Genomic DNA, 22,570 nt, shown 5'->3' with positions numbered 1-22,570 from the left:
ATTTTCTAGACCTAGGCCCTGTTTGGTACTACTCCGCTCCACAACTCCGGGAGCGGAGTTGGCGGAGCTACAGTTCAAAACGGCGGAGCTGCACTTCCCCCGCTCTACAGATTCTAGGAGCGGGCGACTACCGAACAGGGCCTTAGTTCGTGACCCAAATGCGCTAACAAAGACCAAGTGTAGATCACTATTAATTGATGGGTTTCTTCTCTGGAATTAGATTCGAGGAGCCACCTTGATCCAGAGTGTCAGCTCCTTCTTCTAGGAATGGAGCTAAGCTAACATCCCAGAAATGCAATTACTCTTTACGCTATTTGAGCAGAACCCGATGAAGCTGTAGCTTAATAAAGCACATTTGTTACTATGCTCCTCTACTATTGCACTATCCATGTAATCACTCTGCATTGCATTCAATTTACCTATCAATGCAATGATACGCCAGCTTGGTGTATTGGAGAAAAACTCTGCATTGCATTGCTCCTTTTCTTGTTGCTAGTCGATGTGTCTGACAGTTTTTTTTGTTGCTGAAAAATTCAGATCATGTGTCGTTTGTCACGGCCTTTTAAAACATTTTGCTAGTGTTATATATGAATGTGTATATAAAAGACATCTAGTAACAAATTGGGTAATAATTCAAATAAACTTCACAATGTAGTGTAAGTTGATAAAAAGGTAATTTGATGATGTACACATAGAGAGTGATGATCCAACTAATAATCTGTTACAAGCTAAGATTTATTTTATGCACCGCGCGATGTGATGATTGAGGTTTTGAATAAGACGACCATTGCAAAGATATTCTTGTACAATATCAGGTCACAGACACATGCTCACCCTTGACTCTATAAATAAACTAGTAGCTTGGGATAGCGAGTATAGTTCCCTGGTGTCGGGCCGTCAATAAAGTCCATCATGGCCATATCCCATGGGATACTTGAGCAAGTATAATAAATTTCTTCCTCGGCTATAGCCATCCTACACAAGCAATACATGTAGTTAGCACACATATTTAAAGTGAAAGGTCTGAAAATATGCAATGGAGAATACTCACCGCACAAACCAGACGAACCATTTTTTTTATCGTTCTGCAAGAGCATAAAATTAGAAAGAAAATAGCCGGACACATCCCTGCAAATTGAAATAATTAATATTATATTGAATATAGTGAAATTGAAATTAAATGTTTGTATCTTGAATGCTATGATAATAAAAAGAAATATTTACCCATCCATGCTTGTTAAAATACCAACCGGAAATATGTGTTGCCATCTACATATAACATAATTCCAGTCAGGTTGTGCTATTACAATTGCATCGTTGAAGTACCTCGCAAATCTCAGTAATTTTGCCTCAGAGTTTTAGTCTCTAATGATTGTGATGTATCTAGATGCGAGAGGTGATTGTTTTTGACTGAGTGAGTGTAATAGTGATTTTTAGTAGAGTGGCATCCCAATTTTAATAAATGTTGGGCCCACCTATAAAATCCTTGTTGATGATTATTCTTGGAAATTTACTATTTAGGATATGTGTTTTTCCATTATAAAAAATGTGTTACATTTCGCTCACAGCAAGCCACGCTTTTTGACAATATAGAAAAAACAGACGCTTTTTCCTTATGCTCCAGTATACTCCTATAAATAAACAAGCACTTTTCCTAAAAGGAAAACGCAACCAGCCACTCATATTCCTGTTATCTTAAAAGGAAAAAAAGAACGCTTCACTCCTCTTACCCTTTCACCGCACGGCACAAGCCCTCACTCTTAGGGCATCTCCAATGCAGGGGCGCCGGTATGGGCGCTTGCGTCAAAATAAAAAATAAATTATGACGAAGCACCAGTGCAGTGCAGGAGTCTAGGCTTACAACACACGAGCGCTAGCTTGAGCGCTTATTTAATTAATTTTCCTTTCGGACAACCGTGTGAAGCGCCGGTGTCTCCAACGCACGCAACGAAGCGAAGAGTCGACACCAACCATCCAATCGAACGAGCCACCAGCTAGCTAGCCCAGTCCTCACTCACTCAGCTCACCCAGCTCTCTCTTCTCGAATTGTCCACGCCCCTCCCAACACCACCATCTCTTGTCAGATCCAGCGAGCCGGACAAGACCTCCGGGCCGATTTCCCCCATCCTCAGATGCCGTCCACGGCGAACGGCGGTGCGCGGGCGGATGAGGCAGCAGCCCGCATCTTCCTCCATGGAGATGGGTCGGGGGAGCTGGCGGCGAGGCCGGCGGATAGGAAGAGGGCGGTGCGCGAGCGGACAAGTCAGCAACGCGCCTTCCCACATGGGGACGAAGCTGGAGGAGCTCGTGGCGAGTCTGGCGAACCTGAAGGTGGGAGGAGGCAGCGGCGCACGAATGCGAGGCGTACAGGATGAGCAAGCTCACTTGGCATCTCAATTAGGTATGGCGTCGAGGTAATTCCCTACTGCTAGCTGTACAATCCCTGGTTGGTTTAACTGCTGTTGAGATGCACACATGAAACTATGGTAATCTGTGTGCGCCATGTTCTTCCTGAATCGATGGAACAATACTTGTATGAAGGAAATTTCAATTATCATATAGTAGGACAATAATATGTGGTGATCTACAGTTTGGCATGTTCCAAACTGACTGATCTTCAATTTACATAGTCCTAAAAAGAAATTTGGGGAGTAGACCTTGGAATGAGAACAACAATTTATTATCTAAATCATGGCTTTTTGACTTGACAGTAGATCGCATTCCACTTGGGATAGTTCGGTATGAACATCCACATGTTGAGAAATTTGAATGGTTGATTCTGCTCTAATCTATACATCTCTGATTTGGAAACTAAGTCCTGGCTATTATTGTCCAGTAGCTGTGAATGCATCGTTGACCTTGCACCACATGCCATCGAATAGCAGAATTTCAGAGCTCATCTTACCCCAACAACGTCTGATTTGGATAGGTTGTCTTCTTCGATTATCGGTAGTATTTGCATTGTACAGAGGAGAAGAGTTGTCAATGTCGTGTGGGGGTTGGTCTGTCTATCTTGGTGGATGTCAATATTACATAGAAATAAGTAAATCAGAATGTACTAAGAGTTGTTGATGTGATATGTGCCAATCTGTGCTCTTGCAGATTACTAATACAGAGGAGAAGAGATGTCAATGTCAAGTGAGAGTTCATGAGGCGATGGGTAGGTAACTCGAGGTGTTGTTTTTGTGCTCAGGATGAGACAATACAACATTTATTCATTGAATGCCCACTTGCTAAGTTACTTTGGAGAACGATTCATATAGCTTTTAATATTAACCATCCAGTAGATATTGTGTCTTTGTTTGGGACGTGGTTAGCTGGGGTTGAACAGATCACGGCAGCTCGTATTCGGATTGGAATATGTGCGCTACTATGGGCTATATGGAACTGCAGAAACGACATGATTTTTAACAGACAACACAACTTAACTTTTTTGCAGGTTATCTTCAGAGCTACAGCTTGGATCCGTACGTGGTCCTTACTCACTCCTATGGACTCCAGGGAGCCTTTGGTTACTGGGTGCAACCAATGGGAGATGGTGGCTCGGGTTATATTCAACCGGTTCGGATGGCGTTCACATAACAGGATAGGAGTCTAGGGAGCTTGTCCTTATTATTACCGTATCAGTTGTCTCTATCCACGTGTTTTTCAGTTTTGTGCTATGTTTTGCTCCGTTTGCGAGCTGTAAGACATTTTTGATGATACTTCCTGGATTTTTAATAAAAGGGCCGCATGCATCATCATGATGCAGAGGCCGGGGGTATACCTCCATTTCCAAAAAAAAAGTGAGAGTTCATGCAGAGGAGCAGCAAAAGCATGTCACATATTTTTCAGCAACAGTATGGGCGTCAAGAAGAGAGAGAGATGGATGAAACCAATCAGTAGATGAGGTAGATTCTCTCCCGTGCTCGGCCACCAATGCGCTGTGGAGAAGTGGGGCAACACTTATGGTACTGTTATTTTTAATTGCAACATCATTTTTGCTCATATGTTATGCATTTTTTTCTCCTACAGTCCTACAGGTGATCAAGACGCATATAATTAAAAAGGAGATGACAGGGCTGAAAATGTAAGAATTGAAGCAATATATCCCCTTTCTTGTATCTACTTTTCTCTTTTGAAATATCACCATGGTATGCAGTATTTTCCTTGTAAATATCACAATGATGCTGCGACCCGAAGTTATCATCAAGAAGCTTAATCTTAGACGTGTCTTAATTTTGTACTTTAAAGGCTTATTATTTGAAGTGCGCAAATCCTGAGTTTTTTTGGTTTGGTCTGCATTAGCTAGCTTAACTGTTTCAGATGTTTTCCATAGTACCAAGCTTCTATAGTTATAAGTGTTAGTTATTCATAAGCATATATAGTATAATATGATACTGTCAAACTTTAGTTTACACTAACTTGTAAGCTATAGCACCTAAGTTGTTTCTTGGTGAATCATCAGCAAGTTTCTTTGATTATCTAACACCAGTGCTGAAATGCCTTGACTACCATTGGTTTAGCTTAGTTCAAATACTGTTGATAATCTTCAAGTTATCATGGGTCATGGACACCTTTTATCGAGTTCAACTTTGGACACATTAACTCCATGTAGAAGTACAAACTCATTGCATTCGCTTGTCTTTCCCCCTTTTCATCATATGCTTGTACTGACAAAAAGAATCACTGTTGGTGACAATATTTACCTCTGCAACTCTGGTATTCTACTCCTTTATTTTCCTTATACATTGCCAGTCGGTATGTACCGAGTCTATCCACCCTACAGGTTTCTGTAGTTCAAGATCAAAGGCAAGAATCTGCCAAATATGATGATGAGAACAAGGCTAACGATGGAGAACCCTCTTCTACGAAAACTCAGCAATCTTTTGGGAGAACTAATATCGATGATATACTTACAGATAAATCCCAGGTAAAATTGGACTTAGTTAGCTTTAATGTCGAACCATCCACATCAACTTTACTCCTAATTGTGATAGCTTAGTGGGAGTTTAATATCTGATCACTTGCCATTCCGAATGACTCATTATGCATCAGGCTAGTTGGCAATATGAAATTTACTTCTTAAAATATGTGAACACTTTACAATCTTGGGATCGTAGCATATAAAATGACTTTTGTGACTATATTACATGGTTCTAATCACCTAAGTACACAAGTACGCACTTCATCAGCATATAAAACAACTTTTGTGACTATTCATTGGTTCAAACCGCCTAATTATGCAAGCTCGTACTTGATCCAACTTTTGGTAAATTGGAAGGAGATAAAATCAATTTCCACTCGACGCCGCCCCATAACAGGGGATGTCCATGGAAGCACATAGGGGCAGACTTAGACAGGAAAGTATTGGTCCCCTCGGCTGGATTGGCAGACACGATTCGACCTATTTGATAACGCTCCACCCGTGGCTTCCAAAACTTCGCTCTCTGCCATGTGAAGCTTCCTGGAAAATCCTTTTCCGTTGCTTAGCTCTTCTTGTATGCTTTAGTAGTTTGTACAAATACTAAATTCCATATATTGGAAGTTATGTACAGTCTCAATACACTATATTGCAGGTCTAATGTCTGGGAGATTAAACAAGTTGTATGAATTTCTCAATTCCAGTTTCTCTATGTTTACCCAATGCCAAAGGTAACCAATATTAGTTCTGGGTGCGTGAAAACAGTTTGCCGTAGACATTATTAGAGAACCATCGCTTGATAGGCAGTAACCAGTAAATAACTTACGGTGACAGTACAATACATATATGTACAGGTATGCTCTTATTATTGCTCATCACATTCGATATCCAATGTGGAGTTTATTGTAATTTTGGTTGTCGTCTCATAAGTAGAGGCAATTTGTGACCACAATCTTCAATTGCCTTACCCCACCAACAAAAATCATGATAGCTACAATATATCTGTTTGTGCATTTTGGATTTGTTTCTCTGTGGCTGCATCATCATACCTTTTTCCTTACAAGTAAAGATGAATCTAAAACTTTAAATGTGAAAACATCTTATAATCGTCAACATTTACTTGATTGATGTAAAAATAACAGGTCAGTTTACTGCTAACCGAAGAGCGTCAATTATTCCTTATGTTTAATACTCACCTGAAATCGGATGGGAAGGTCGTTGAACATTTGTGCTATCACCATCAGTGGGTTGGGGAAGAACCTGATCTTTGGTCTGTTCAAGTATCATCCGTTCTTAAGGTTGTTCATACAAGTAAGTGAGGTATAATTGATCACATAAAAAGCATAAAATTATGATTACTATATCCGAACAGACTCATACCAGGACTACTTGGGTAAATCTCATCAATATCGTGAGCTACGGGCTGAAGGTTATAGTCGTCAACATTTGTCCCCTCCATCTGATCTGCAACAACTTCAGTACTCACAATCTCATTATGCGCAAGGGATGGTGCTTCACATGTATAGCAAGTTTTATAGACGAACATATACCTGCAGGTACATCTGACGATATCATTTGTTCCGCTGCTTTGCTTTGTGGATTCCCCATATGTACCTATCAATCGATAGCCAAAAAATTCTTACTGATGGTTTGTGAACTGATTTTGCAAACAGATAAGTACAAATTGCTAATGGCCGCTGAAGATGACAAACACCTGTTGTGTGTAAGTTTGAGCTCTACTCTGGAATCGCTTTGATCAACAATCAATTAGCAGCCTTTGTGTGTAAGTTTGTGCCACTTGTCTCTTTTTAATGCAGGTTGCTATTCCACAGATCGTGCCAAGGTACTTGAAGATAGCTAATGGTTTATTAGGTCCATTACTAAAGCTTGTATTTGTATTTGTATCTTCTATAGTTGTATGCATGATAACCGTACACAAACAGTTTGTAATGACGCGTGATGCATGATGACCGTACACAATCACGTGTGGGCACCAGATGAGATTTACTGTAGTTGGCAATGAGATTATTTGGCAGCCAGATCTCCTTACATACCTGGGATTGAGTTGGCAAGGAGATTATTTGGCAGCCAGATCTCCTTCGCATACCTGGGATTGAGACCGCCCTGCCATGGAGACCCGGCGGCGGCGTCTCCCCTCGGACGGTGGCAACGGTGTCTCCCGGAGTTTGGCGGCGACCATCCCTTACGTCGGCGGCAAGGATTGAAACCGCCCTGCTGTGGAGACGCGGTGGCGGCGTCTCCCCTCGGACGGCGGTGACGGCGTGTCCCAGATTTCGGCGGCGGCGATCCCGTACGTCGGCGGCAGGGATTCAAACTGCCCTCCTTGGAGATGCTGCGGCGGCGGCGGCGTCTCCCTCTGACGGTGTTGGCAACGATCGGGGGTTTCGTACGTCGTGGAGTGATTTCGATTGACTAGCACAAATGCCCGTGAGTTGCAACGGGAGAATCTCTACTTCTAATGTCTGAGTTGGTAGGATTACGTCCACGGCTTTTTTTCGTCCCACCACTTTCGTCTGGGTTTTTTCGTCCCCTCACCCCCACACCCACCCAACCCCATCCACGCACGTAGCCCAAAGAAACAGCGCCGCCTGAGTCCATTGGAATCGCCCTGCCGCCGATCCCCAGACCCCGCCGGATCTCGCCATCTGATTCCATCTGGATCGCCACCGTCCTGCGATCTGCGCAGCCGTCGTGCGATCTGCGCACTCGACAGCGCCGCCGCCGCGGAACCCCTCGAGAAGACCAGACGGATCTCGCATCCACGTTTCTGGATCGCCGCCACAGACGTAGGAGCTCCCGTCGGCGCCGCTGCAGACGCAGGGTGGTTTCAACCCCAGGTATGATGTACGGTTTCAACCCCAGGTATGTTGTACGGATTCAACCCCAGGTATGAACACGGGTTTTGTTTGTAAGGTCTTCGTGTAGAAATCAGGGCGATCCTGATGGACTCGTGTTCAATAATGACATGTACCTGCTAAAAGCTAATACAGCTTCAAATGGTGTGATAACTGGGGCTAACAATTCTTTGCTATCCAATAAAGCAGTTTGGGCACAAGAAACATATACAACTGTCAGTTAATCTACACATGAGAAGCAGAACCAACTATTAGAAACATATATACAACTGTCAGTTAATCTAAAATCATAATCAGGGCCTCATCCGGTCCACAACAGTACCAAACTGATAAGCGTAACCATCATATGGTAAGGGAATAGCTGTAGTCAAGTTCAGTGAATGAATCTCTAATCATGAAAAACAGGAAGTTCAACTGGTCAAACCACCAAATAAATTCAAAAAATCATGCATATGTTCCGCTTTCAACTGCGTCAAACCAGTCGAATAAGCCTTGGTCTCAACGAATCAGACCGGACCAGATCGAACCATATCAACCCACATGCGCAAGATATTTGATGCTCAACATATGGCATGTTTACCCTGAAACACTGAGGAAAGCGGTGCTAAAATCTGAAGTCTAATTCAAACAGTTCCCCGATACCACACTGCAGAGCCAAACCCAGACTAGCTTAGATTTCCATGCTCACCCACCTAACCCAGGCTTTGTTTCTAAGGTCTTCGTGTACAGATCTGCGCTTCAATCAAATGACTGAAGTTCTTTATGACGCCTATATCGTCGCTTAACAGCAAGTTTTTACCATGACTTCTCTGAGTTTTGTATATGCAGATGTATGTCAGACTGCAAATAGCTGCTATATAGTTTAGTACAGGTCACAGAAACAAACTACAAACAACCAAACATACAAACAAAGTTGTAGGCAAATCGCAATATGAGAGTTTGAGCACCTTGCAACCCAACCGTGCCTTCATGATTTCACCCCCTTACCATTGCCAACATCATGAGTTTCTGTAAATGTAACAAGCTGCCCTTATGTGTTGAAATCCTGTACAACAGCAAGCTGCCCTTGTGATCTTCGACGGCCTTCATCTGGCTCCAATCAGATGAACAGTTCATCTTAGCATCTTGAATTTTTAACATGTTATCAACATAGTCAGTTTACAAAAAAAATTGAAAGGTAGCAAAGTCTGTTGGACATGTCTTTCTATTTTGATATGTATAGCAAAACTCATAATGTCTGTAACAAGCTGCCCTTATGGACTGAATTTTTGTACAATGGGAACGGGCCTTTAGTACTGTTGGTATTCACGTGATCTGCTTGCAAAGTCAGTTTACAAGTATTTGCGGGATACCTGAGTCTGTTGGACATGTCTTTTTTTTAATAGTTCCATATGGGGACTCCACACAGCAAGCCAACGGAACAGACGACCTCATCACATGTACCTCCAGGTATATGTTCACCTATAAATTGTGCTACACAAGTCAAACACCATCCCACGAGACTGAATCTGTTGCAGGCCCGATGGAGGGGACAAATGTTGACGACTCTAACGAAGGGATTATACCCGTAGCCGACGATGTTGACAAAATTTACCCACGTAGTCCAGGTATAAGGCTGTGCAAATATACAGAGCTTAATTTTATCCTTTTTATGTGATAAATCATACATAACAGACTTGGGCACAACCGATTCCAATGTATCAAGCGTGTGACTTGTAGGAGTCCATATTACTCCCTCGGAACGGATGATATTTGAGACCGATGGTGATAGCACATATGATACACCAGGTATATATGTACCTCCATGTATATGTTCAGCTACATGTTTTGTTATACATGTCAAACACCATCACAGGAGATGTTGCAGGCCCGATGGAGGGGACAAATGTTGACGACTCTAACGAAGGGGTTATACATGTAGCCGACAATGTTCACAAGATTTACCCAAGTAGTCCAGGTATTAAGGCTGTGCATATTTACCTAATAGACTTGGGCAGAACCGATTCTAATGGATCAAGCGTGTGACTTGTAGGAGTCCATATTACTCCCTCGGAATGGATGATACTTGAACAGACCGATTGTGAAAGGACATATGTTCATCAACCTTCCCATCTGATTACGGGTAAGTATTATGTTGCTGAAAGGTTAACACCATGTGCCTACAACTTTGCCTTATTTCGGTCCAATATTTTGTTATGTTTACATGATGCAGACAACCACCCAATCTCATTCCTATATACTGTAGATTCGTTGCCAGATCTCAGTAATCTGACAAAAGAACTAGCTAGCATGCAACGTGATAACGAGGAAAAGAGGCCGCAGAATGTTCCACGCCATCCTCTCAGTGATATCACTAATGCTTATCAACCATCCTCTATGGACCTTGACGAAAAAAGAGAGCTGATAAAAGCTCGGAGGCGAGCTGCTTATCAAAAGAAAAAAGAAGAGCCTATCGTCAAGCAACAAGATGAAAATCTGTCTGCCCTTACGATATCAGGTAAGAATGTTTTATGTGTCGGCACTACGATAATAGTATATATACTCCCTCCATTCCACAATATAATGTTAATATCCGACGAAAAATGATGAGGGTACCATCAATGTACAAGCAGATGTGCAAAATGTTACCCTGTCCCCTCTCGGTGATATCGCTAATGGGTGTCAACCTACCTCGGTGGACCTTGACGAGAAAAAAGAGCAAATAAATGCTCGGAGGCGAGCTGCTTATCGAAAGAAGAAAGAGGAGGCTACCTTCAAGCAACAAGATGGAAATTTGTCTTCCCTTACGATATCAGGTAAGAATGATTTATGTGTCGGCACTGCGAGGATAGTATATATACTCCCTCCACTCCAGAATATAAGGTTAATATCAATGTACATGCAGATATGCAAAATGTACCCCTGTTACCTCTCGGTGATATCACTAATGGGTGTCAACCAACCTCGGTGGACCTTGACGAGAAAAAAGAGCAAATAAAGGCTCGGAGGCGAGCTGCTTATCGAAAGAAAAAAGAGGAGGCAGCCAGCAAGCAACAAGATGAAAATCTGGCTGCCCTTACGAAATCAGGTAAGGATGTTTTATGTTTCAGCAATACGATCACCGTATATACTTTCTTAGTTAAGAATGTAGGCGACACATGTTTCCATGCAATTCAACCCCATGAATAATTGACCAAGAATAGTGAATAAAATAATTGACCAATAGTTGACCACTTTGTTCTACATACAATTCCTCATCATTCATGTTCAAGTGAAATTTTTTTTGGAAAGTCGATATAGGTCAGACATACGACTTTTGAGTCCATATTTACACTTTATGTATGGGCACGGAGGGATTATTTAAATAATAAACGTTAGATAAAGAACTAGCTTCAACCAGCCAACCCAATTACGTCCAGCTATACATCATTGTTTAACCAGCCCGTGCAGCTATATAAAGTAAGTGTTTGTCTAGTACATGAATTCTTGTTGAACAATGAAGACCCTAAACCCTCCGTGCAGATATCCAAAATGTTCCCCTGTTACCTCTCGGTGATATCACTAATGGGTGTCAACCAACCTCGGTGGACCTTGATGAGAAAAAAGAGCAAATAAAGGCTCGGAGGCGAGCTGCTTATCGAAAGAAAAAAGAGGAGGCAGCCACCAAGCAACAAGATGAAAATCTGCCTGCCCTTACGAAATCAGGTAAGAATGTTTTATGTTTCAGCAATACATTGATCGTATATACTTTCTTAGTTAAGAATGTAGGCGACATATGTTTCCATGCAATTCAACCCCATGAATAATTGACCAAGAATATTGAATAAAATAATTGACCAATAGTTGACCACTGTGTACTATATACAATTCCTCATCATTCTGGTTCAAGTAAAAAAACTTTGGAAGTCGATATAGGTGAGACATACGACTTTTGAGTCCATATTTACACTTTATGTATGGGCACGGAGGAATTATTTAAAAATAAACATTAGATAAAGAACTAGCTTCAACCAGCCAACCCAACTACGTCCAGCTATACATCATTGTTTAACCAGCCCGTGCAGCTATATAAAGTAAGTGTTTTTCTACTACATGAATTCTTGTTGAACAATGATGGTCTGATTATGTTTTCACACTATTGTTTAACCAGCCAACCCAACAACGTCTAGCTATACATCATGGTCATATGATGATGCCCCATTGCCTCCTTCAACTGCATCTGGTGTCATTCATGATAAAAAACAAGCTAGGCGTCAAAATGATAAAGAACGCAAGCGTAACTTAAGGTTAAGGGACGGGCAAAGGGAGCAGGAAAATGCGCAGAGGCGAGCAGATTATCGGAAGAATGTGGATAACGGAACGATCGATCTTCAACAAAAAAATCAAAATCAAAGAGAATGGCGCATGCAACACCGAGAAAGCATGACTTCTGATGAGAAGGGCGAGTCGAGTGCTCAGAGAAAGGCAAAGTATGCTGCAAAGAAAAACACTCTGTGTGCTGAATCGATCGCAATGCCGCGTCCAGATCTAACTAGCACAATGTCTGACTCTCACGCAGCACCTGACTTTCGGTCCACATCTGTGTGTCTAGATGGGGGCCCTGCAATGAGTATGCCGACGTACCCTGTCGGTACCGACGGTAAGAATTGGGTACTGTCACTCTTCTACAAAAATTTTCAGTTGTACCGTCTCTTTCTTACCATCTCAATGAATAGGCATCATGCGGGAGGATCGTGCTCCTACCGTCAAGGCAGCCCCCACATACATTCGTAACATCGAAACCGATGGTAGTTATCCCATCAACGGTCATCTTTCATTTTGTAATCATTCATCAGATATTTATAATGATTCAAAAATGGTGCAGGTGCCTATCTAAGCAGAACCTTAGGTGATGGTGCTGTAGATGGCAACCTCAGCAAAATCAATGAGCACCTAACAAGTGCCGACCAGCAAACCAGTCATCCGCTAACAATAGCGGATAATGGAGCTGACCAGCAGAGGCATGAGTCCAAAACTCAGCCTAGGACGAGAGAGCGATCTTGCAAGGGAAGTATGGCGGCGAAGAAGTGTCAGGAGAAAATTGGCAAGCGGAAATCATGTACGAAGGTGCCACGTGGTGAGAGGAACGCTCTGCTAGATCGTCGTAATGAAAGCTTTGCGGGTAGGGTGAAGACCCCAACCGTCAGGTCCATCTCCATACCGGAAATGAGCTCAACTGGACAACCTACCGTAGTTGAAGCACACGGTGCCTCAACCTCATCTAGCACGCCGGAGTACACGATCAGAAGTGAAAGTAACACTCCCATCCTTACTCTCCTTGCGTCCCTTGAGACTGAACCCTCATTTATTGGTTTCGCACCTGAGCAGACGACATGGACGCTTACCTTAGTCGTCTCATGAATGATAATGTCAACCCTGACAACCTCTTTGACGATGAGTATTACCTGTTTGCTGCTGAAGGTATGTACACCGACTTGAGCAACATCCACCCGTTGGGAATATCAAACTAATTATAAACATTGTTTGCAGGCTCAGATGCTGATGACATGGAGCACGACGAATTGGAAGACTCAAGTCACAATAGCTATGTCGACCATGATCCATTGGACTATGTCTACTCAAACCTCCCAGACCACACACACATCCTGAAGCATGCCGCGAACTGCGTTCACTGCAAGGCCAAGAAGTTTGTGTCTGAGGCCTCGGGATTCTGCTGTCGCAGTGGGCAGATCGAGCGGAAGCAACCGGAGCTAATGAGGCTTTGGTCTAGCATGGATGCGGACTCAAGGCATTTTCGGGAGAACATACGGTTCTTCAACGGCCACTTCTCCTTCACAACCCTCGGCGTCAGCCTCGATGAAAGCTACACAAACATGAAGTCTGGGGTGTACACGTTTCGGGCGCACGGCACCATCTACCACAACGTTCATTCCTTCGGGCCAACATCCCGTCCAGAGCATCTACAGTTGTACTTCTAAGACGACGACCCAGGCCTAACCCATCGCAAGGCTGCCACCGAGCAATTAGACCAGGATGTCGTCAGAAAGTTAGTGGGCATACTCAGGGAAAACCCATACTCCCAGCAGTTCAGGAGTTTGGGTGCGCACAGGGACAACCTCGACGATTACAGGATAGACCTCAACACTGACCAGAGACTAGACCAATGGAAGTATAATAGACCTCTGTCATCTGAGGTCGCTGCAATTTGGGTGGAGGGCACTAACCTAGCGAAGAGGTTCGATCGTAGGATTACACTTTGCGGGAATGACAACCAGAGGCACAGTATACATGTGACGGCTGGCTTGTATGACCCGCTCTCTTACCCACTCTTCTACCCAAGGGGGGAGCTCGGTTGGCACCCGAAACTACCTAAACGTGACATCCCTTGGCCGGTTGTGCAACAACCAAGAGGTAGACGTGATGATGATGATGATGAGGAGGAGGATGCAGGTAAGCCTTATGTGTATTCTGTCGTTTAGATGAATTGTATACTTCTCATATGAATCCTAATGTCCGCGTTACTCATCCATGTGCAGAGGGAATAGCAGGTTATGCGTGTTGGTGAGAGACTACTACTGTTACATGCTCCAGACACGACCTGGGATATGCAATCCCATACTCTGTGGAGCACGATTGCTCCAGCAATGGGGGGTGGACATGTACATCAAGATTGAGAGTTGTAGGTTGAAATGGTACAGGAAGAACCAGACAAAGATTCGTGCCGACCTGTATAAAGGAGTTGTTGATGCAATTACATCCGGCGAGACCCGGGCAAGCGCTGTTGGAGTAAGGATAGTGCTCCCTGGAACGTACCCAGGTGGCGACCGTGACATGAAGCGGAGGCATATGGATGCCATGGCAATTGTCCATCCCTACGGGAAGCCTGGCATATTCTTGACCATGACCTGCAACCCTAACTGGGAAGAGATAACGAATGAGTTATTTCCTGGTCAGACAGCACAAGACCGACCTGATCTTGTGGCTCGTGTGTTCCATGGCAAGCTAGAGGCTATGAAAGAGTTGTTGTTCAAGAAGAATATCCTAGGTGTTGTTGTCGCACATGTATATGTAGTCGAGTTCCAGAAGAGGGGCCTCCCCCACGCACACTTTTTGTTGATCATGGATTCTACCTATAAGCTTGTCGTTCCGGAGCAGTACGACCGACTCATTTCTGCCGAGCTCCCAGACAAGCAGAAGTATCCTGAACTCCATGCCTTGGTGGTGAAACATATGATGCACGGACCATGCGGTGCTCTCAACCCCAAAAATGTGTGCATGCAACAGAACGAGTGCAAGTGCAGATACCTGCGGCCGTTCAATGAAAACACAGCACAGGGCAAGGACTCATACCCAGTTTATCGTCGTCGAGATAATGGTCGGCAGGCTAAGGTCCGGGGTAAAATGTTGGACAATAGATGGGTTGTGCCGTATAACCCTTACCTTCTGCGGATGTTCAATTGCCACATCAACGTTGAGGTTTGCTCCAGCATAAAGGCCGTCAAATACCTTTACAAGTATATATACAAGGGCCATGATAGGGCTTCTTTCAACATCGACCAGCCCGACGCTGATGGTAACATTGATGAGATCAAAAGATACGTAGACGCGAGGTGGGTTACTCCTCCAGAGGCGATGTGGAGGATATTTGGCTTCCCCTTGTGTGCCAATGACCCGCATGTCCTACAGTTGCCTCTTCATCTCCCGAATATGCACAAGGTGGCATTCAATGAGCAAGCTCACTTGACCGACGTAGTCGCCTCTGAGAATGCTTCCAAATCCATGTTGACAGAGTATTTCAAAGCTAACCAAAACCACCCGTGGGCTAGGAATATATTGTACAAGGATTTTCCTGGAAAGGTTCACATGGCAGAAGGGTAAGAAGTATTGGAAAGAGCGGGTGGAGCGTTATTAGATAGGTCGAATTGTGTCTGCCAATCCTGCCGAGGGGGAGCGATACTATCTGCGTGTGCTGCTAAACCATGTTGCTGGCAAGACATCCTATGAGGACCTGCTCACCGTGGACGGTAGGCTATGCGGGAGCTTTAGAGAGGCTGCCGAAACGTTGGGACTCATCGAGGCAGATAACACGCTCGATGACTGTCTTACCGAGGCAAAGCAGTGGGCGATGCCATGTTCGCTCAGGAGGCTCTTCGCAACAATTTTCGTGCACTGTAAGCCAGGCGACGTGCGTGGTTTATGGGATAGGCACTTGGAGCCTATGTCTGATGACTATCGGCGATCACACACGTGCCCGATTGAGGTGGAACAAATGGTGTTGCTTGACATTAGGGGTATGTTGCAGTCCATGGGCAAAGACATAGCTGATTTCGCTCTTCCATGCATTGACGATGCGTTCGACCCAACCGAGGGCAGGCCAGAGAAGTGATCGAGGAATCTAACGTCGATTTTGACATCAACGACACTAAATTGGCTTCGACGCTAAACCTTGAGCAGAGGGTTGCATACGACGAGATACTAGCTTCTGTTGAGCGCGGTGATGGGGGTGTGTTCTTTGTTGATGGCCCGGGAGGTACAGGGAAGACCTTCCTGTACAGGGCGCTGCTCGCCAAGGTTCGAAGCGAGGGAAACATTGCTATCGCTACCGCGACGTCAGGCGTCGCCGCTTCTATCATGCCTGGAGGCAGGACTGCCCACTCGAGGTTCAAGATCCCATTGAGCTGCGACGATGGCGCCTCATGCACCTTCACGAAGCAGAGTGGTACCGCCAAGCTACTGAGGATGGCCTCATTGATACTATGGGACGAGGCCACCATGACTAAGCGACAGGCGGTCGAGGCACTGGACAACAGCATGCGCGACATCATGGGAAGACGGGACCGACCCTTTGGAGGAAAAACTGTTGTGTTTGGCGGGGACTTCAGGCAGGTGCTTCCGATCGTCAGGAGGGGGTCCCGGGGTCAGATAATCGATGCAACCCTCCGAAGTTCACACCTCTGGAAGGGTATGCGCCAGCTAAGGCTCGTCACTAACATGAGGGCTCATAATGACACCTGGTTTGCGGATTACTTGCTAAGGGTAGGCAATGGCACCGAGGAAGTTGATGATCAAGGAAACATACGACTCCCTGAAGATATTTGTGTGATGTCTACAGGCGAGGGTGACGACCTGAAGAAGCTGATTGACCATGTGTTTCCGAGACTAGATGACAACATGTCCGATCCGAATTACATGACTTCACGCGCAATCCTCTCCACCACGAACGACAAAGTCGACAAGATAAACATACGCATGGTAGAGCGTTTTTGGGGAGAAGAAGTAATCTACCATAGCTTTGACAGTGCAAAAGACGACCCGTATGGCTACTACGCTCCCGAGTTCTTAAATGGATTGACTCCAAACGGTCTACCTCCGCATGCACTCAAACTGAAGCTCAACTGCCCTGTCATACTTCTGAGGAATATTGATCCGGCTAATGGTTTGTGTAACGGGACGAGGCTTGTGGTGCGAGGTTTCGAGAGGAACGCCATCGACGCAGAAATCGTGATCGGACAACACGCAGGTAGGAGGGTATTCCTTCCTCGAATACCCCTATGCCCATCTGACAACGACATGTTTCCATTCAAGTTCAACAGGAAGCAATTTCCTGTAAGGCTTAGCTTTGCTATGACAATTAACAAGGCTCAAGGCCAGACGATTCCGATTGTTGGCGTGTACCTACCTAATCCGGTGTTCTCTCATGGTCAACTCTATGTCGCATTGTCTCGAGCCACCGCAAAGAGAAATATAAAGATCCTCATTGAGAAGGAGAAGGAGAAGGAGAATGCCAAGAAGCAAAGCGGTAAATCTAAGAAGCGGAAAAGACCTGCCTTGTCCTTACAGACCTCGATGAAGAACATCGTCTATAAGGAAGTCCTTACAGGCTGAAGTCCGCTCTTAAATATGTGAGAGGATTTACTCTTATGCTACAGGTAATTTGGTGCTCTTTGGTGTCTTTGTACATATCTCTATCTTTCGATGTTTGCAATTGAACTTTATTATGTTTATACTACAAGGCAAGTATTAATAATATTGCCTCGGATTTGTGACTTTGCAAGTTGCCAAATTTTGCTGTATGTGACATTATTTTTCGTTTTGCTGGTTTGCTTATGTATATTATTCTTTTGTTGTTTTGTAATCAATCATCTACTACATCTAAACCCGGCTTTGTTTTCCTGCACAAATATTGCACACTGCCTTGATCACTCCGTTCTTGTAAAACTAGACTCCACTGGAGTGTTCTACATTAGAGAAATATTTATGATGTGGCCACAAATCAGGCACAGTCAATGTTATTTATTTTTGTTTACTATGTCATTTTTGTGACCGATGAGTATCTTTGGTATTAGAACTCCAGTTACACCAATTGGTTATTTGCATCTCAAGTTAAATTAGTCACTGTTAATCAAAATGAAATGTGGCCATTGGTTCTTCGATAATTGATGGAACAGATGGTCAAAGCAACAATGATATACCCCACTGGATTAATGGTATAGAAGTAGCTTATTTATGTTTGTTCCTTTTCTTTTACTCCTGGGCCATGAACAGATTAGGGCATGAACAGAAGTGGGTGCATATAAATTCAGAGGACACTTTGCTCAAGTTATATGCACGGTGCACCAGCAAAGTGCTTCTACAAGTACTCCTAGCAGTTCAGAACTGCAAATACTCCTACTGCAAACAAAATTCAGTAAATTTCAGTGCATCTACTGCAAACTAAATTCAGTGCATCAACTCCATGTACTCCTAGAGTACTCTTTCTTTGAAATTCAGTGCATCTACTGGAAACAAAATTCAGTAAATTTCTAGCAACTACTCCTACTGCACAAAAAAATGAGTGAATTAAGCATGCAGACATACCTGATGCTCCAGGGGCATAAAACAATAATCTTCAGAGCTGTTGCAAATTGGATCAGAATCCAATTCTCAGTGTCAATGCCATATTTAATCATAAAATCCTTAAGAAGAAGGCGCAAGAACTTCAAACGTTCCTTTTCACGCAATTCGATTTGATGCAAGCGATGAGCTTCCTTAACAATAGTCGTTAACCTGGATGAAGAGGAGCATTTGCTTTAAGTGAAAAAAACATAAATAAAGGTTAAAATTTTCTAGAAGTTGCTACAGCGCTGAATATAACAAAATGAGGTTCTCAATTGTCAACTTACAGTACGGTATGTCTATGAAAATAAAGTACACAATAAGTCAGGAAATCTTAGCATCGCATAACCAAAGGAGATTTATTAATGCTTGCTATAGAAGATGAGAACAGTAGGAAAGAAGATAAAGTACTAACATTGACAAGGGAGAACATCAACTTGTGAGAAATAAGGAAGGACAAGAGGTAAGCTCACCGTCTCGAGCTTGCAAGTAATGTCATGTTGATGTAAGAATATCGTTGAATCTTCAGTAGGATCTGATAGTCTTTTAGGCGATAAAGTATGCATGGGCTTCTTCTGAGTGCAAATTCTCATCTCACAATCCGGAACGTCAACATGCAGACATGTTATTCCCTGAAAAATCAAATCGTGATCTATATATTGTTCACCCAGACAAGCAACAAGAATGCTTATAAAGTTATACTAACCAGGTTCTTTTCAATTATTACTTTACATTCAGTACACCCTACAACTAATTTCTTCTCATAACCACACAAGTCGGTGAGCCTCTTGGCCAGGTGATCGTCAATAGCATTATTAGCTATGTCAACTGGGGAGGGCACCGTCTCATTTCGTACGAATTCTTTCAGACTCTGAGAAATAAACACAGAAGATAATTAAGAAGATTGTCAAATACAGTATAACACAATTGTCTAAATCATGAAAGGAGGCAGGGTCATTGATTAAAAAATGGGAGCGTTACTAACAAGCGGTGGCAAGCATTACCAAAAGTCCTGTAGAAAAAGCAGAGTGATCGATTAGATGATCTTGAGTTTTTCATTGATGATAGCCAAATCTTAAGGAGCATCAGCAAGGAAAAAATAAGAACCTTTGCTGGATCATTGAGGTAGTCCCCCTCAAAAGAGAAAATTGCAATGCCAACGGGTGCTTCATATAGCAGCACAATAGTCATGTCTCCTGTTGGGAAACCAAGTAAAGTACACACGGGATTCATCTGACTCCAAATTATGATCTCACAATCCGGAACATCAACATAAAGACAGGTTATTCCCTGAAAAAGCAGGTGGTGGTCAGTACTGTTCACCCAGACAGAAGCAACAAGAAAGCTTACAAAGTATACTAACCAGGTTCATTTCAATTATTCTTTTATATTCAGCACTTCCCACAACTAATTTGTTCTCGGAACCACACAGTTCGGTGAGCCTCTTGGCTAGGTGATCGTCAATAGCGTTATTAACTATGTCAATGGGGCAGGGCACCGTCTCATTTTGTATGAGTTCTTTCAAACTCTGGGAAATAATCATAGAAGGGATTTAAAAATCTTGTCAGATACAATACAAGTGTCTAAATCATGAAAGAAGCAGGGTATTTGACAAAGCAGTGCGTCAATCATAAAGTATAGTCTTGCTTAAGCCTTTGTATGTATGTTTCTCTCGGTAATGCTCTCGAATGTTCATGCATAGAGCTAGATGTCTGTATTCTTCCATTCTTGGTAGGAGTACCATGTCAGAGCTCATTCATCCCTAGCTAGGAAGATCTAACCACTCAGTAGAAAATCTGAATTTTGGGTCGGCCCTAGCTAAGCTGCTGCAAGCAATTTTGGGTCGGCCCTAAGTAACTGAACGATTACAGAAATCTGAATTCGACATGAGCTCCACACAACCAAGTAGTGCTTATTATCTGTTCTATATGTCGCTGGTAGGTATCCACGCTAGCTACAGCCGAGTCAACCCCACCTTTCTGAAAAACTGCTACACGCGCAAGACAAAAAGGAAATCCACAGATTGCCCAACCACAACAAGGAACAAAACATCTTCTCCTCGAGAGGAAAAGGCAGGGGGCAAAGGTAGGCAGAGCATCGAGACGAATCGATTCGTCCAGCCGACGAGCTAGCGAGCCAGCCAGTCCATTCGGAGGGAGGTGGTAGCAGGAAGGGGGAGGCGTACCCGCACTTGTCGCAGAGCACGGCGAAGCCGCCGGATCGCAGCGGCCAGTCCTTCCTCCACTCGCCCACCCCCGCCGCCGTCGGGGCGGGCGCGCCGCACGCCGCGCTCATGCACCTCGCCGCCGCCGCCGTGGGAGACGAGGGTGCGCGCACCTGATCGACGTCGGATGAGTGGAGGGGAAGGGATGAGAGGGGGCGGCGGTGGGAGATGAAGTCGCCGGCTGTGGGGGGAGAGCGGAGGGAGTGGAGTGGGTGAGATCTAAGGACTGTGCGGGAATGGAGAGAGTGAGGGAGACTGGTGCTGGTTGTTTTTTTTTCGAGTAATACTGTTTTTTAGGGATTTTGAGTAATACTGTTTTTTCTTTATAACTTGGAGTAATACTGCTGGGTTGGGTCCTGGTTGGCCGTTAGCCAATTTGGGCCTTTGATTCGAAGGAAAAATACACTAAAGTATATACATTGGATCATATGAATAAATGTTTTCTATACTTATTACATATATTCAGAGTATCACAAAAAAATCAAAATTTTGAGAAAAGAAACCGAATATACTTGGTTTATGTTGGATTGCTTGCATGTTTTTAAGTTTTGTCGGACAATTTTCCTTGGCCTATAAAAAATAATTAAAAATTATCAAAAGAATATAAATAGATTAAAATGATTTAAGAAATTTTAGATGACATATTATTTATATATGAACATTATAGTTGGTTGTTTGCTCCGAAAGAAATGCAACATATTTTTTGTAATAATATGAAAAACGGTTTTTCTTTTTACAAAATAAAACAGCTGTGTTTGTTTCACTCTTAATTTTATTATACTCCCTCCGACCGAAAATACTTGTCCTAGAAATGATTGTATCTAGACTTTTTTTAGTTATAGATACATCCATTTTATTCATTTCTAGGACAAGTATTTTCGAACGGAGGGGGTATATTATATTGAGTCTTATTTCATGCAGTAGCAAATATCATTTATATTTCATCATAGATAAAAAGTGATGGGTTCCGATATACACACTGATGTAACGATGACAGGCCGGACTGAAACACGACGAGAAGAGGTATATAGCTAATCATTCTTTTCTGTGCCTTATACATGATAACACAAAATGTTTATTTTTTACATATTATTATTTTTCAGAATATAGGAGACATAGATATGGATTTTGGAGAAGCACAAAAAAATGCATCAATAAGGGTTCCGAAGCGGTGACGCTGAAAGGGGCCGAAAATTCACCGAGTTTTTCACAACAAAATGATGTGGAGGCGGTGATATCTCTAAAAAACCAGAAAAGGATGCCAATTTACATGTTATCGCACAAGGTATTCTTTTCAATGTTTGGAACGAAGGGAGTATATAATTGTGACGCCCGGATAATCAAGCTACAGTAAACCTCTGCTAATGGTGCCACGTCACCTCGGTTACTGTTGATAACTGGAGTTAGTTCAAAAACAATTCAAATTAAAATCTAAAATATAGGCAAACAGTAAAATTTTCAAATATCAAAACTAAAATGTTCAGATTGTGTCAAATAAATCGTAAGTAATCATGGTGGAGAAAACAAGCTTTGATAAAATATTTAAAGGCTCTAAAACAATTAAAACAATAGTGAAAACAATTAAACAAATGCCTATTGAATTTATAAAATGCTAAAACTATTTTATTATGGGTTAAGGATTAATCTCACAGTAGTTTGTTGATAAATACAAATTTAGGCACTAGTGGTAATTTTTGTAAAACTACAAAAAAA

At 43.1% G+C, this 22,570-nt stretch overlaps 1 protein-coding gene and 1 long non-coding RNA gene across 3 annotated transcripts; both read left to right on the top strand.

Moving 5' to 3' along the window:
• The first annotated feature begins 1,874 nt into the window (after positions 1–1,874).
• On the top strand, positions 1,875–6,944 carry LOC123097271 (uncharacterized). Of its 2 annotated transcripts, XR_006446962.1 has the most exons (4): positions 1,875–2,414; positions 3,103–3,160; positions 3,440–6,459; positions 6,577–6,944. It is a non-coding gene; the product is annotated as an uncharacterized lncRNA (long non-coding RNA). The 2 variants fall into 2 exon arrangements; XR_006446961.1 differs by having other exon boundaries at positions 1,880–2,414; positions 3,440–6,944.
• A 518-nt stretch (positions 6,945–7,462) lies between these two features.
• LOC123097270 (uncharacterized) lies at positions 7,463–17,573 on the top strand. Its single transcript, XM_044518975.1, has 15 exons — positions 7,463–7,761; positions 9,165–9,228; positions 9,297–9,386; positions 9,499–9,567; positions 9,647–9,736; positions 9,812–9,901; positions 9,992–10,276; positions 10,392–10,574; positions 10,664–10,846; positions 11,281–11,463; positions 11,909–12,397; positions 12,474–12,545; positions 12,623–13,051; positions 13,126–13,218; positions 13,288–17,573. The coding sequence occupies exons 2-15, from the start codon at positions 9,171–9,173 to the stop codon at positions 13,734–13,736; spliced, it is 2,763 nt and encodes a 920-aa protein (XP_044374910.1). The 5' UTR covers positions 7,463–7,761; positions 9,165–9,170; the 3' UTR covers positions 13,737–17,573.
• Positions 17,574–22,570: the final 4,997 nt, after the last annotated feature.

The sequence above is a fragment of the Triticum aestivum genome, chromosome 4D (genome assembly GCF_018294505.1).
Source record: "Triticum aestivum cultivar Chinese Spring chromosome 4D, IWGSC CS RefSeq v2.1, whole genome shotgun sequence".
NCBI lineage: Eukaryota > Viridiplantae > Streptophyta > Magnoliopsida > Poales > Poaceae > Triticum > Triticum aestivum.
The sequence above is the reverse complement of the archived record's forward strand: the minus strand, read 5'-3'. Positions and strand labels throughout refer to the sequence as shown.